Source organism: Camellia sinensis, chromosome 12, assembly GCF_055761805.1.
Source record: "Camellia sinensis isolate YWXY chromosome 12, ASM5576180v1, whole genome shotgun sequence".
Taxonomy (NCBI): Eukaryota; Viridiplantae; Streptophyta; class Magnoliopsida; order Ericales; family Theaceae; genus Camellia; species Camellia sinensis.
In genome coordinates this window covers 82,588,934-82,605,780 of record NC_138972.1, presented here as the reverse complement: position 1 = coordinate 82,605,780, position 16,847 = coordinate 82,588,934, and the positions used below count along the sequence as shown (strand labels likewise).

Sequence of the window (16,847 nt, the reverse complement as noted above, 5' to 3'; positions counted from 1 at the left end):
TTAGAATCAGAGACGACTGGATTAATATGAATAACATATTAACCTGATTAGAAAAGTGCAGTAACTTTCAATTTCACTAACTATAAAAATCTTGGAAACCCTCCATAGCTTTTTCCAAGGAACCACACAATTTAATCACTCTTGTTTGTCATAGTAACACCATTTTATCAAATAGCAAGTTCAACTGAACACACTCCTAAGTCTTCTTTCTGATGAATCAATTTAATGCTTACAGAACAGGCCGAGCAAAAAAATAAATAAATAATGTTCACAAGTTTCAAGAGTATCTTCAATTTTAATCTTTAAAAAATTCAAGATATTTTTCTATAAAGACAGCAATTCTCTTAAAAAACCAATGGAAACAGAAAGCGAAACAAATAAATACCTATACCCCTGTGAGAGTAAAGAGAAAAGGATAACCCCCTAGAATCAAAAGAAAAATAAAAAAACTCAAAAACCTCATCAAGTCTACAATTTTTTAAATAATATGAAGTTTGTTAAATCCACACTCCTGCCTCTCACATAGGTGGGCCACACCTTGTGAGAGACAGTAGTGGATTCAACCATGTAGGCTGTAGATTTAGCAATATTCTATAATACATACACAAGAAATCAATCCTTGCAAACAAACTAATGTTAATAGTATTTTATATCCTTTTTTATAGATTTTAAAAAACTAAACAAAACAAAACAAAAAGCTGCTTTCCACTGTGCACTGTCAGTTGGACCTTTGTCAGGGCTATGTAGGACAAGGTAGGCTCATCCTAACTATCTCTACGGATTAAGGGTCATATTACAATTAAGCACTAATTGTAAAGTCTATTTCTTGTAGGACAAGGTAGACTCATCCTCGTGAAAAAAAGATTGCCTAGTTCTATAAATATGAGTGTCTTCACAAAGCTAGTACTCTAATTGAGAATTCTCTCTCCTGCGCTATCTAGAAAACTTGTGAAGTTTAAGGGTACCTTTGTACTAAAGATTTACTTCGTGTGGATACTTTTAGAGACTGGACAATTGATCGGTTGTGAATTCAAGTTGACTAAAAAAAACCAATCATTGAATTGGATTTTGTGTTTGAGGTATTTATCCTAACTATCTCCATGGATAATCCAAAGTTAGTTTTATATATACATAAACATGATTATGGGTACTAGGAATCAAAATAAAAATTTTAATTTCCGTAATGCATACAATTCCTTTCGGATAGGATAACAATTCTCATACTACATAGAAAAAGAATTTTGACTAATAACTACAAATCCTTTTCTATTATTGATAGACCTTGTGATGGATCTGTACTTGCATTGAAATTTTGAAGTTGGCCAGTTCCTGCACTTCTATGAAATTGTTCGCTACCAAAAAAACTTAAGAAGAAGATAGGCATAGGAAATGTGCACATATTGCAACTATAAAGCCAACCAAGAATAAGTTGGTGAGTAATAATTTTCAAGGAAAATGGCATCTAATTGCCAGAAGCACAAAAAAAAAAACATAGTTCAAAGGAAATAATTTAAAAACTGGTAACACTTTGTACTGACCATAATTGTTGGAGGACCTCTCAAGCATGAGCTTACAGTCAATTAGAATAGCATGGATAACCACTACAGCACCATCGTCGTACAGAGCAGCAGCAACAGCCTTCAATAATTGAACAACATTTAGACAGCTAAAATTCATTTGGATCATACAGATGAAGAAAAAGTCAAGCTCATACCGGGTTCTCCGAAATGAAAGCTAAAATTCGAAATGCAGTTGTCAGTTGAGCCACTGAAGAGTCACGAAGAACGCCAGCGCGATAACTATTTTCAAAAATAGGTTTACCAAGCAGATTCTCGATAAGATTACAATCAGAACTTGTGGAAGAATCTCCAACAATATTCTCAACATCCATTGTATCTGATGACAGAATGCTTGTCGAAGCAATGTGTGCATCTCCTCCAGAAGCCAACACAGCAGTGTACTGTAGAAGACCAGTAGCCCCTTTTCTATGATAAACTATACTGGCATCTATCCACTCCAAAAGCCGTGTAGGAGCATCCTTCCTGTTGGAACCAGGGGAAGAGGAATGCAAAGCTCTATGAAGTTCCGTAGCATTTCCAATCCAAGAACCCAGGGAAGATGCTGTCAGATCAGCAACAATGATTTCAAAAATCTCAGCAGCTGAGTGAAAGACTGCCAGATTAAGCGGTGAAGCTCCTGCAAATCAAGGATTTCATCGAATTAACATGCACACAGTAACAAGTGAATAACTAAAACTATTTTTTATTGAAAAATAAAGTAGTGAACTACCACTATTTGAGGTAACTGGATCCAATTCCTTGATAGAATGTAACGCTCCTATCAAAACAGAAACAGCCTACAAACAGGGGGCAGGAAAAATGTCAAAGTTCATTAGAACTACTAGTCTAAATATGCTCGTACACAATCATAATAATTTTTTTTTTATTTTATCTACCACATTATTAATTTTATTAAAGAAAAAATAGAGTACACAGGATGGCAAGGAGTCCTCGAAGATCATAACATAATACGTTTAAAAGGCATATTATAAGAATCAAATGAACAATTATGAGAATCTGCCAATACCAAACAAGGAAAACTGCTTTGAAAAGCAAACACACTCAATAGTGATAGCTTAAGTATTAACAATAATATGTTTAGCAATTTCTCCTCTTCTTTTTTTAAAAGCAATATGTTTAGCAATTTCAATGGTTAAATAACAATTATTTCCAAGAAAAAAACTGATCTTATAATTCATATAGCAATAAATCTTTTTTTTTTTTTTTTTTGGATAAGTCATACTGTGATATATCTTTAGATTCAGCATAAGCAAAAGAAAAAGAAAAATTAGCCAATGTAACAATGACAAAATGAACAATAATATTGGTAGAATAATAAATAATAGCAATAAGAATCATAAAATTTTAAAGATACTAATATCAACCATGTTTTTGTTTCTTTGAATCTCATGTGGCATTTGTAAGCATTGTTGTCAAATCGGGATTCGAATCGTGAATCGTAAAGATTCAGTCACTTTTCTATATTACTTGGAAAAATATATCTACACCCTTGGACGTAAATGTATCTTATAAATATGAAATATTTAGACTTAAATCAATGAAAATGTTATTTTTAATGATGGTCGCGTAGTTTAATAAGTAAGAAGTTAACAAAAGTTCCTGTGTAAGATCACCGTATTACCTTTTCCCTTTTTTTGATATTTCTTATCAATCATTCTTAACAAAAATAGGAAACAAAAACAAATTCTCAATTTCTAAAGTAACAATAATTTAACAACAATATTGATATTTAGACAATTCGGTCGCTTTTCTATATTACTTGGAAAAATATATCTACACCCTTGGATGTAAAATGTATCTTATAAATATGAAATATTTAGACTTAAATCAATGAAAATATTAATTTTAATGATGATCGCGTAGTTTATTAGGTAAGAAGTTAACAAAAGTTCCTATGTAAGATCCTCATCTCACCTTTTCCCTTTTTTTGATATTTCTTATCAATCATTCTTAATAAAGATAGTAAACAAAAACAAATTCTCAATTTCTAAAGTAACAATAATTTAACAACAATATTGATATTTAGACAATAAGCATACATATTCTTCCAAGTAACAATGACCAAATAACAGAATTATTTAGGATCTTTTATTTTAAAAAGCTTAAAACATTTTAAAAAGTATAACTAACTTCACCCATGTAATATTCAACTATATATATATATATTTATTTTTTTTTTGATAAATGTAATATTCAACTATATTTAATGTAATAAAATAGCAATAGATAATTCATGGTGTTACGTTAATCTTAAAGCAGATATATTATGATTTTTTAAGGGAAAAAAATGAAAAGAAAGTTAAAAAACATGTTAGGTCTGACTAAATCTGATTGGATCCTATTAAAAACTACATGATCACTAAATGACAACAAATCATGTACATGTATTGGTTATTTTGGTACTAAATGCTATTAGAAGTTGTATTATGTCATTTTCACTACAAAGATGGATTAGAAGCTGTATTATGTCATTTTCACTACAAAGATGGAGAAAAAAATAATTGAAAATATATCGGACACGATAGTTTTAAGAATTGCACGAATCGTAAAAAGTCAATCGAATCGTAAATCGATTCTGAATCGTGCGATTCACTGTAGATTTACTTCCAAAATAGATTCACCCATACATTCGTATTGATTTTGCAAAAATTGTGAATCGAATCGTGAATCGAATCACGAATCATAAGATTCTAATAACAGAGTTTGTAAGTATGTCAACTAAAAGTTAGAATCTGACTGCCACACTTTTTATGCCTCACAACAACAAATTCAATAATACCTCTGGAAAATGCCCTAGAGCCAATAGAGCTTGTCGCCCGCAATGAGACCTACAAATCAACTCATGAGTATCAGTCAAAGGACTCCCAAACCATTCATATTACATTGAAGCACAATAGCAGGCAAACAAATCAATAGCTCCACCTAGAAAGACCACACAGCTCCCATAACACAGATAAAATTTCTTCAGAGTGTGCATGTGAAGTAAGTAGACGATCTATAGCATTGACCTGCATCCAAAACATGACAATTTACATAAATTGCTAAACAACAAGAATAGAACTCAAAAGCTAAGAAGCGCGGACACTCCTAAGAAGGTGGTGTGGTGTGGCGTGGCGTGGTGTGGCCGACTCCGATATGACACGCCACTCATCGAACACTTCTCAACACACAAACAAACATGTCCAACTATTTTTAAAATCTCTATACTCGGACAGGCTTCAAACACTTGAGAAACAAACACATTATAAGTTTGAATAAAATAACATGAAATCCAATAATAAAAGAAAAACAACATAAATTTATACATATTCTCCTCCTTTAGACTTAATTATTATCTTTGGAAAAAAATTTCATATCGCATATAATATTTTTTTTACCCTTGTATATGTCATATACTAAATATATAAAAGTGTTTGTCCATTGCGTGTCATGTCCTGCATTTTTAAAAAATTTCCGTGCCGGCATGTCTATGTCTTGTCACGTGTCCATGTCACGCTTCTTATCTCAAAAAAGGACAGGGAAAAAAACAGAGAGAGAGAGAGAGAGAGAGAGAGAGAGAGAGAGAGAGAGAACAAAAATAAAAAGAGAAAAGAAAGAGAAAACTACAGGAAACAAAACTAAAGTTGAGAGCAAAAAGGAAACTACAATAATAATGCAATAAATGGAACTAACCACCCTCAAATGAGTTTCGACAATCATTCCAATTTCCTCTGGGTGACAAAAGAAACCCTTGGATATCAAGACAGATGCATAACGTAGAGGAAGAGGCTCTTCCTTCCTCAAACCATCAGCACCCCTTAGAGCAAGAATTACAGTAGTGAAAAGTTCAGAGTGAAGTAGAAGGAATATTAAGCCTGATAGAGAAAAGAAACAACACGAATCAAAAAAAAACACCATTAAGAAAAAGGGTCAGAAAAACCAGTAAATGTGACAAAATATGATAAAGGTAGCTTCCACAAAACCTGAGCGACAGAAAAGAAGTGACAGAATTATGGCCTGAAGACATGATGTGATATCCACAAATATGTCCATAGAACGTCCCATTTCAGACCGTAAAAGAGAAGATGACAACAGTGCAGCTGACAAAGGAAAGAAGCCTCTCTCCTGCTTACACGAAAACATAGAGTTAATTGCACAGGAACAGAACTTAAAACAATAAGAAAATAAACAATTAAAAAAAAAAAAAAAAGAGCATGGCCAGTTGACTTCAAGAAAGCCAAGTACCTTGACTGATGCAACACATGGAAAGCAAAAAGGGATCAAATCTGGAATTTTTCTTGGAGCATGCCATTAACACTATATAATCATGTTTAGGGTAAAGTAGTAAATTTGTAATTTTTATAAGTTAGTAGCTGCCAGACAGGTTTCTTTATATTTTATTTTATTAGGTTTTAGTAGTATTTTGGTTATTTTTAGAATTGTTGAGCATGCGTTGAGGTAATTCTATTTACATCTTGAATTTATCTCCACACCCACATTGTGAGAGCACAATTCCCAATATGTGTGAGATGAAGGTGGGAGTGAAAAGAAATTTTGGGGGTGTAATTAGCAGCACCCAAGTTGGGGTTTTGCTCCACGGGTCACATGGGTCAATTTATGTCCAATAAGTCAAACTCCTTAATTTACTAATTATGGCATTATTTGCACGAAGTGGTTGTTCACAGACTCGAACCTACATTCTCAGACTTGACAGCTCGAGCTTTTACAAACATGAGTTCCATATATTTGTGAAAATCCAACCAGAAGGTAGAGATCATTTCAGAGGAAAGCAGGATTTCCAAAGTACCTTTTGACCTTGGAGACCCCCTGTTTTGCCCCTTCCCTAATACACATACTTTATTGTTTTAATCATTTGGGTGGTTTGATTAGGTTGCTTGCCCTTTTTTTTCTCTACAAGATCGTTCTTGGGATGGCTGCGTGGATGGACCTGAGATTTATCTACCTTGCGGAATGTCCATCCTGGTTCCTACTCTGATTTTCCGACACTGTAGGAGGTGTAAGTCAGCACTTTAGTCAAGCCAATGGTGTTTGTGTGGTGCTTTATTTGCTGCAAAGATTTGATACCTTATGTGATTTGCAAAACGGAATATATGTGTAATCTCAATAATTCAATGAAGAATTGATATTATGAGAAATGGAGATTGTGTTTGTGTGTGATTGGCCTCTTTCCCTCTCTTCTTCTTCTCCTCCTTCTCTTTCTTCTTTGCGTACATACCCTAGATGTCTGCTGAATGGTCTATTGAACAAGGTTAATGTTCAATCGTGATCTCACATATATGTGATAAACAAGTCTCCGCCATTTATGAACTTCTTCCATACAAATAAATTTTCATCATGCTTCCTTGGAAGAACAAGCTTATTATTAATTAGCACAAAAAAACAGAGCTATATTGCTCAAAAACAGAACGTCAAAGATCAATGAAGAGTGAAGTAGGAAGAAAGGGGAAAGAAACAAAAAAAAAAAATGCCAAAGAAATATGCCAAAAAATTATTACCAAATAAAAAAGGGATGAAGCAACAAAAAAAATATGCTAAGAACCACTTTTAGAATGAAAAGGAGCTAATACACAGTAGAGCTTGTGAAACGAAAGCAAATGTGAGTTCATGTCCCAACTATAGCCACTTTTGAGTGAAAGAGAAGATGCAACAACATACCTTGAGAAGGAATAGCAAGTGTGAGTCAATATCCCAATTAGAATACCAACAATTTGAGGAAGTAATCAAGCTACAAGTTGATTTGTATGACAACAAGCCTTCCGTTTCACCAAGAAGCAATGATCTGCTTGTGCAGGCCAGTGGGGAAGGATCTTCAATAGGACCACGTGAAGTTATCAATTTCTGCAGCAACACTTGTCAACAAACATTAACTAATAAACAACAATTGTAGTATTACTAGAAAGTGACTACTAGTCTGCTTTAAAGCCCAAATAGACAAAGAATAAGAAGCTTTCAACTAACCATGAGAGTTTTGAGTTGGAATTTAGCATTGGCAAGCTTGTCCAAGGTGACACTAGTAACCTTTCCAGCAGCCGAAAGACTTCCAAGTACAGATAATACTGCAGACTGCCAAAACAGCAATGATAAATAAGTCACTGTAACTAGAATCATACAACTACTGGCAACCACCACCACCCCAATACGCACTACCAAGTCCAAGCATATACCTCATATCTGCAAGCAACTTCATAAAAACGCAAGCGTTGAAGTATATGAGTTGCAAGAGAAGCAACATCATGCGGCTGTTTCTGCAATAACAACTTCAATAATTGATTATAACCTTCACTGGTCCCAGAAGGAATGCTTTCATCTTCACGAGGCCACCAACCAAGGAATCCTTCACAACCAATTGAGTTCCGAGTAGCCTGCTCCACAACCCCAAGTAACAACAATGTAATGGCATGAGAATTTCGCATGCCATTACAAAAAATATGTCCAAGCTGCTCCATACCACCACTATTAACAAAGTGAAAGCAGCTCTCTCTACTAGAGCAAAACAAAAGAGCAGCACTCAACCACAGAATGATGCCCTTATTCTGAGAAGAAAGTTACAAAATCAGTGATCAATGAATTCAAGCATATATATGTATATAAACATACATACATATATATATATATATATATAGAGAGAGAGAGAGAGAGGAGCGCATTAATTCAATTCAGTTAAATGACGTCAAAATCTGCTGAAGTAACCGAAAACCATTGAGAATTTAAACCACCTTTGAAAGCTGATGATGCCCAGGATTTCCAGAAGTCCTATCAAAATGGAAATATTTACTTAGGATATCCATCAACTGTTTGGAAGTAGCCACATCAGCCTCAGAATCGAGAAATGTGCTGTCTGCCAAGGATTCAGCTGAAAGGTTTCCTGATTTATGTTGAAGGCTATCGTAGATATCCAACAGATCCTTTCTAGCCTCAGCAAGTACACAATTTCTAGACCTGCCCTCCAAAGATTGTTTTTGACCGATGGCTGGACAATACCAACAATGAGTATCATAAGACGAGGCTGCTGACACAAAAGAACTAATAACTTTATTGACTGCATCACCAAGGTTCGACAATTGCAAAGCCTTAAATGTCAACTCTAACAACTGTTTAATCTCAACAGAAATATCGGATGCAACAACTTCTAGAGATAATGCTTTTGGGGAAGATATCAATTCCTCAATTGTCAGATTAGTCAGATGCAGCGCAGGTGGGAGATCTTCAAGCTTTCCCTCAATAGAAAAAACTGTATTAGTTAAAGAGCTATCTAAATCAACTTCTATGCTGAACTGCCCCAGATCTTCTGCTGTGTTCCCATATATGACCAAGCTAAGGCTGCGGTAGCTGCCTCTTACAACCAAATGATTAGTTACAACAGCCTGCAACAAAATTGTGTATTATTACTTACAAAAACTTAAAAAATAGGTCACAGATTTCCCAATGAAAGATATACCAAGAAGAAGAAAGGGGGAAGGGGTTGAGCACCATAAAATTGGCTGAATTAAGGCAAAGGTAAGAAACAACCACTGCGAGAGACAACTGAGGACATCTAACTTGCAAGTCAACCAATGAAAGAAACCCCAAGGGGTTGGCCTAGTGGTCAAGGCCTGGGGCTTGGGGGGAGGTGCTCCCTCCTCCATGGTCTCAACCTCAAGTTCGAAACCTCCTAGGTGCAAACAATTTCTTGGGGCCAATCTATACGGGGCTTTGACCTAGCTTTAATTGGGGGCCCCACTAGTGAACAGTAGGATTTGGTCCCTTGTATTAGTCGGTTCATTGGGCCGAATACCGAGTTATCGAAAAAAAAAAAAACATTGAAAGAGTAATAACAAGAAATATGAGGGGCATCCCATGTAAGTGCAGGTGGTAGCCCACCTTGTCCCCAAAATTATCAAAACTAGGTTCACTAGCTTGAACCAAACAAAGCAACAAGAACCAAACAGAAACTGAATGGGTTCCTTGTATATTTCGATTTCAGTTGCAGCTTTGGTGAGCTGAATATTTTATCTTATCTTGCAGTGCACATTTATATATATAAATACTTCCAATAAAATGTTAAAAACATTATAATTATCACCATACTTTCTTTAAATGTTGACTATATTTATGGGAAAGGAAAAGAAATTACATATACATTAGAAAAACATATCTAATTATGGTGAATTGCAAAAATGTATACATGGTGAATTGCTGCTGATTGAACAGACATAAAATTTGCAACCGTTCCATTGAACTCTAATTTGAAATCATCTTACCCAAAATATTCCTAGGGCCGACCATGAACAGCCCCAAACAAGCTCTAGCAGTTCTTAAAAGGGCTATAACTGAAAGACATCCAGGCAGTTACCACTGAAAGCCTGTATGTTACTGACCCATCAGTGACTCTCTCCACCAGACGCATGCGAGCTTTACAATATATACGCATTTTTTTTACTTTTTTTTATTAAACACGTGAGGGATCACAGCGGTAGCATTGTTGTTGAAATTTAATGAGGCCACTGGTTCAAGCCACACACCATGCATTAGACTTTCAAGATATGAACTGTATCAACGCGCTTCTAAGGTGCGGTCAAAAGTTCAGCCGCGAGCAATAGGATGTGTGTGGCATACCGGCAACAAGGCCAAGTGCCACCCAATCATTTGCTACATTCACAATTTATAATGAACCCAGTAACTGCTCAGATTAATTTGCAGAATGAAATCAATGAAACTGCAGTCCACTGATTCACATTTTAGAGTGACATCCACCACCCTAGGGTGGAAAATTAGCTATTTTAATCCAGAGTGCTTATGTATCATTTATATCTCCCAATCACTCAACAACTTCGCTTACTTTCAGCCAAAATTGCTGCCAAAGTGTAGGCCAAGATAACTAAATAAAGTCAAAGTTACCATCAAAATATAAATGTAAACACATCTGTATTTGTTGAAAGTAAACCACTTTGCATTCTTATACATATTTCTGAAATAAGAATGCATGAGTACTTTAGTTGAACTAATCTATATTTTTTCTCCTAAAGAAAACTTTTGAAGGAAATAAATAGGAAAAAAAATTGGGATCATTTTGGATTGCTAAATTCACCACTTTGGAACATCAATGTAAATCACTAGAATACTAGCATTTTTTGGTATCATTGGCGAAGCAGCAAAGAACAGTAGTAGTTACCTCAACTTCAAGTGCATTTGACGAAGAATGAGAATACAGAAAAGACTGACAGAGTCGCCTAAACCTCGTTTCCCCTTCACACTGAACAAAAACCTCCAAAGCAAATGAAGGAGGTGAAGTGCCCCTGTACAAGAAAAAGAACATCACAAGATAAGCTGGTGGAAAAGGTAATGATAACAACAGTAACACAAAATTGGAAAATAGAAACACACACCATGAAGAAAATACCACAGGATATTTCCTTTTTTTTCCCGCAAGGGGGGGTTTTGCAAGGGAGTTTAGCCCCAATAGAAGAGCCCAAGTTCTTTGGAAATATGTGATTTGTGTCATGTTTAGAGTAATTTGGTTAAAAAGTAATGCAAGACTTTTTAGGAAAAGGATGAAAGCATGGGTTTATGGACAATTTGTTATTTGACTTCTTTTTGGGTATCAGTGTTGCATTCTTTCAAGGGGGTTTCTTGTTTTTTATTAATACAAATTGGAAAGTTGTGTGAGATGTAATTTTGGTAATCTTTACTTGGAAGATTTATAGTCCTCTGTACTTTTTCTTCTATTTTATTTAATAAAATTTCTTTGTTGCTGGTCAAAAGAAAGAAAAATGTTTTTAGTGACAGGAAAAAGTGAGCAATCCATTTAAAAGCTTTTACTTCTCCAATTTGCAATTTTTCTTCTACAATACATATAGCAAAGTATATCTTTCAAATTGAAAGTATACTTGCCTAAATTCTAAATCAAACATAATATATAGCACCATTCACTAGGCCATACATGGTTCCTAAGAATAACATAACAAGCAAAAAATCAACCAACATTACTAACACTCTTACCCTACTAGTGTTACTGCCGGAGAAGCTGATGTAGCATTCTGTTCGAGGAACTCACAAGCAGTGATGACAATAGGTTCAGCAAATATTACCTGGAAAGAGATATAATATGTTAGTGGCATATAACAAATGAGCAGACTACTGTAACACAAAAAAACTAAAAAATATAGAAAATAAAATATGCAGAACGTTGTCAATTAAGCCAGCTATTCAAACATTAGTTGCAGATCAAGATTGAAGATGTTTAGAGACCAAAAGAAGAAAAAAAAAAATCACTATGCTTGGTTTCCCTTTTCAAAAAACACTTTTCAGAAAATTCTACTTTCTAATTTTCCGTGTTTTTTTTGTTTTTACTGATTTTTTTTAATATTTTAAGCAATTTTTAAAATTTTTAGACAGACCTAACTTAGATGTATCTAAAAAGTAAAAAATTTGTGAAGAAAACCTTTTAAAAATTCACTAAATACCCAAAATACAAAAAAAAATACGAGAATTCAGTACATTTTTTGTATTTTTATGTATTTATTAATATTTTAAAATATTTTTTCACAAATTTTTTACCTTTTAAATACATCTAAGTAAGGTGCATCTAAAAAGTAAAAAAAAAATGTTTAAAATTTTAAAAATATTCACTAAAAACAAAAAAATACGAAAACTAAAAAACTTAATTTTCAAAAAACTTAATTCAAAAAACTCAAACCAAACACACTGAATATAGTGGAACTTGCAACAAGGTGGAGATAATCTATAGATTATCATCATCAATAACAAACACAAAAAAACTGTCTACGAAAGGAAGCCTTCTTCCAAAAAATAAAAAAATAATAATAATAATAACAATAATTTAAACCATAATCACAATTTTGAGAGAACGTTAAATGAAAAACAATTAGGCCCCATTCAGTTGTCAGGAAAGTAAAGTAAAAGAAAATCAACTTTCCAATATTAATTTTTAACTTTTCAGTTGGTAGGAAACTTGTAGGGCCCATTTATTTCACTTTCCCATTGGGATAAACTTTCCTTCAAAACTAATCCCACAAAAAAATACAAGGTTTCACGGGAATCTCATAAGCAACTCAAGCACTTTCCCATAACTTTCCATTTCCTAATAAAAGAACAAATAATTTTTATTTTTCTTGCAAAAATCTGTCATCAAAATAAATTTCCTTTTCCTTTAACATACTTTTCCTGGGAACAACTTTCCCATACAAAATTCTTATTAACCAAACAAAGCCTTAGAGAGCTTAGGAGAATATGAATATGGTATATTTGAGATTGCAAACCTACAGGAAAATTGTCCAACATGACTATTCGCATAGGAATACCAAGCTTCTGGTTCTAAAAAATTATCCAAAATCATTATCACAATATGCACAAAGGGAGAAAGGAGGCCTACTTCTTCCCTCTTTTGATCCAACACCCATTCAAAAGCTAAGATGCACAAGATAACAAAAGGATAACAACAAATAAAGCACAAGTCTAGCAAACAAACTCCAAATAATGAACAAAAAAGTTTAGTTCATTGACCACCTTACACATACAACATCAAATATGATCATACATCTTCTACAATTCAAATGATCATCTGTTGAAATACTTGTAATGTGTTACAACATTTTTCCATTACTCACCATCCCCTAAACTCAATAAGCCTTAATCAGATCACATAGGTCAATTGCAGGATTTGCATTCTCTAATTAGCTCAATTCATAACCATGTCATTAGTTAAAAACAAAGCAACTAATTCTTTCTCAATGCTTGAACCCAATTCTTTCATGGTCTTCCTCTTATCTTTATAAGACATTCTACATGGATTGCATCACCCTTTCTTGCTACCACATTAGATGATCTATGTCGCAAATGACCAAACCACTTCTAACAATTATTCATCACCATACAACATGACCTAAAATCTTTAAGCTCATAGTAAGCCCAGAACAGTGACCCACATGGTAGTGTGCATGGGTTGACTCTAATACCAACATTTTTTTTTTTTTTTTTTTTTTGAAAAGCAATGAAGAATTTTATTAAGCATAAGCAAGAAAGGGGAGAGAAGACAAGGAGTCCTCGAACAATGAAAAAGGTCTAAACAAAACCGAAAACAATCAACAAAAAAACCAATCACTAAGGATGGCAAGCAGTAGCCCAATCCCTAGAAATCAATAAAAATAGAACTCCTTTAAAAGGATGAGACACAAAAGCCCAAAACGAAGGCAAATATCCGCCTTATCCCATGGAGATTCTGCATCTGACTCCTTTTCATCAAAGATCTGTGCATTTCTCTCCAACCATGACTCAAAATGCTTAAATTTAAGTTAATTAGTAGCAACCTAGTGGTGCCTTTTATTGATACAAAATTCAAAGCAAACATGGTATCAGAACTGGAGTAACTAGGGATGGGTAAAGTGCATGTGCTTGGCCTGCATGCGGCAAGTACTACCGAGTGAGCACGTTGTGTGTGAGGCAGGGTGTGAAGCGAAATCCCACATTGCCTAGGTACTAAAATAATGTGAAGCCTATAAGTTATGAAGCATGGACACTCCAAAATAGGTGACGTGACAGTGACGCGCCATCTAATTTAATGATTTTTTTGTAGGGGGCACGTGTGTCCATATTGGGAAACGACATGAGACATAGCGGGGACACGCGTGTCTATATCGGGACACAGCATGGGACACATCGGGGCTCACTTTTTTCTTTTTTTCTTTTTCCTTCTTTTGCCTCTCTTATTTAGTGCTTTTGTGAAGAATATTGTTGGATGTTGAATGTTTTCCCCTTCTCGTCTTTATTCTTGTTATCGTTTATTGTGACTTTTTTGTGAATGGATGATCTATTAATTTGTTTAAATGTGGTGGTTATATTTATTGAATTAATATTACTATGTTGGTGTTTGTTAATTTTGATTTAGGATGAATGTAATATGAATCTACATAACACATAAAAATATATAATAAAAAAAAAATCGCCGTATTCCCTGCCGTGTCTGTGTCCCCATTTTTTTAAAATTTCTGTATCCCATGTTGGTGACCGTGTCCGTGTCCATGTCCGTGCTTCATAGCCTATAAGCATAAGGGCACCCTCATCTCATTATCTAGCTTTTGGGATTAAGGCCAAGTTTGACATCTACTAAATAATACAAAAAATCAAAAAATCACTATCCTATTTAAATCACAACACCTCTCTAGCACATCACATCAAACCCAACCCAAACCCAACCCATATAAGCCAATAAGTCAAAAAGTGCACTTTTTTAGAACATCCCAAACCAACCCTAAGTTTTACCCAAGATCATGTAACATTTATACCCATGATCACTTATGCAAACTTCCAATGCTGAACGGGATCGTTGCACACATTCATCTTAACATTGATGTTTCCTTACTGCCTAGCAATTCAACAGCCATACAACACTCCTAAAGAACCTTCACACTTCAATGATCCAACTCTTTAAGTCTTATGTTATATACAATCAATTTTCCATCGTTATAGACACAGCTGGGCTGTAGTCACAAATTTGCTTTTGACTTTTCTAAAATCAAATCTATATAGCCCATATAGTCCTTAAATTCTAAAGCATTTCTCCAATAACATTCCAACTCACAATTTAGAGCTTTGTCATTAACAAGCGATATAAAGCAGGATAAGTGAGTGTGAGTTCATCCATAAATAATGCACAAAAGTAAGGATGAGCACCAATCCTTGGTGTAAACCTATTCTTGGTAACTCACTTCTCTCCCCACCACTATACCAAACAAAGAGTAAAGGCCCATCTCTACAGTCACCCTATCTTTTTCTTCTTTTATCCATTTTGCTCTCTAGCACCACAACAGGATAAAACTAGTTCACCAATCAATTGAATGGCAAGCAAATGCACAGAAAACTGCTCATGCATCCTCAGATGAAAAGGTTATTATTACTTTGTCCCCAACAGATTTGAGTCAACCTAGTCCTTATTGATGCACAAAGTACACCACAAACCATTTACATCAGTTAAGCCTGAAGAGAGTCTGTATAGTCTAGTTCCTAAGCAGTCAACATTGCTGGTTAGAAAATGTAGACCCTTGTACTAATCAAAAATTATATAAACAACAACTAAACAGATCTTTACTTTCTCTGAAACTAAACTGTTGATAGTTGGTCAACAATACTTTCAAAACCCTTTTTAAAGTTTCCATATCTCTTTGATCATATTAACCCCATTTAAAAGGCGGTTCACAAAAGAGCTTATCCACTTAAACTAATCCTAAAACAACCATAAATAGAAGTAAATAACTTTGTAATTAGGTTCTCCTAAATTCCACTCTCAACATCATCCTACCAAAAGGGTAAGGAACAAATACAAACTTTTAATGCCTACTTATATATCACTATTCTCCAAAATTATATATAATAGAACCCTACATAGTTGGCAAGCAGGTTTAATTTCGTCTAGTTTAACATCGAATCTCATGTTCTATGTAATTCTGGTACTGAAATCTACTTAAAACAATAAAATAACATATCGATTCATACATAGTATAAACATAATAGAGAATACACGAGTACTGAGTTAAAATCCATTCAGCTGCCAATAAAATGTTGAAAATACAAAATCTTTTTTAAAAAAATATGAACTTTGTGGAGTAAATTTCTTCCTACTATCACCCAAAACCCAAATTGGTAACAACAACCGAACAGTGCACCAAAAGTAAATCATGCCCAGAATTGATTAAAGCATGGCAAACCCATCAACAATAGAACAATGTGAAGAAACGGAAGAGAGAAGATTGAGGAAGAAGTAGTACCTCGTCGACGTACTCATCGAGTTGGGGATGAACAAATGTCTGAGCGAACAACACACAAGGCTCGGGACGACCCATTTGGGTGCTCTCGTTTTGTTCTGTGCACAGAGAGAGAGAGAGAGAGAGATTCTTAGAATTAGGGTTTTACGTACAGAACGAAGAGAACGATAGTCTCTGGGGTGTACATAGAATTTCCCCTATTTTTTTGTTGGGAAAATTACAATTCAGCCTATATTTTCAAAACAAATTTCAAATCAATGACAAAAATTTACCAACTTTAATAATTACATAAAAATATTTTGGTGCCTACTTTTGTCAAATTAATTTATAATTTTTTAAAAAAATTCGTAAATATACTTCAACCAAATAGAGTGAGTTCAGAATATCACATGTCCTTGTACCTTTTAGTTATATTTTATGATTTGTCTATAATTTATTTGTTTTCAATATCATATATTTCATATAACTCTTGTAATGATTGGATACATAATGGGTGTTTGAGAAGTGATTA

The 16,847-nt window shown here is 34.3% G+C and overlaps 1 protein-coding gene across 1 annotated transcript in view; it reads right to left on the bottom strand.

Annotated features, from left to right (window-relative positions):
• Positions 1–16,557, bottom strand: part of EMB2016 (mRNA methyltransferase EMB2016) — a 30,816-nt gene extending 14,259 nt beyond the window's left edge. Inside the window, exons 1-14 of the mRNA XM_028232091.2 lie at positions 16,340–16,557; positions 11,559–11,647; positions 10,732–10,855; positions 8,297–8,944; positions 7,745–8,113; positions 7,539–7,643; positions 7,236–7,418; positions 5,543–5,684; positions 5,253–5,434; positions 4,503–4,588; positions 4,360–4,408; positions 2,290–2,356; positions 1,715–2,196; positions 1,539–1,638 (exon numbers count right to left, since the gene is read on the bottom strand). Of these exons, the coding sequence (XP_028087892.2) occupies positions 1,539–1,638; positions 1,715–2,196; positions 2,290–2,356; positions 4,360–4,408; positions 4,503–4,588; positions 5,253–5,434; positions 5,543–5,684; positions 7,236–7,418; positions 7,539–7,643; positions 7,745–8,113; positions 8,297–8,944; positions 10,732–10,855; positions 11,559–11,647; positions 16,340–16,414 (2,701 nt within the window). The 5' untranslated portion in view covers positions 16,415–16,557. The remainder of the gene's footprint in view (positions 1–1,538; positions 1,639–1,714; positions 2,197–2,289; positions 2,357–4,359; positions 4,409–4,502; positions 4,589–5,252; positions 5,435–5,542; positions 5,685–7,235; positions 7,419–7,538; positions 7,644–7,744; positions 8,114–8,296; positions 8,945–10,731; positions 10,856–11,558; positions 11,648–16,339) is intronic.
• Positions 16,558–16,847: the final 290 nt, after the last annotated feature.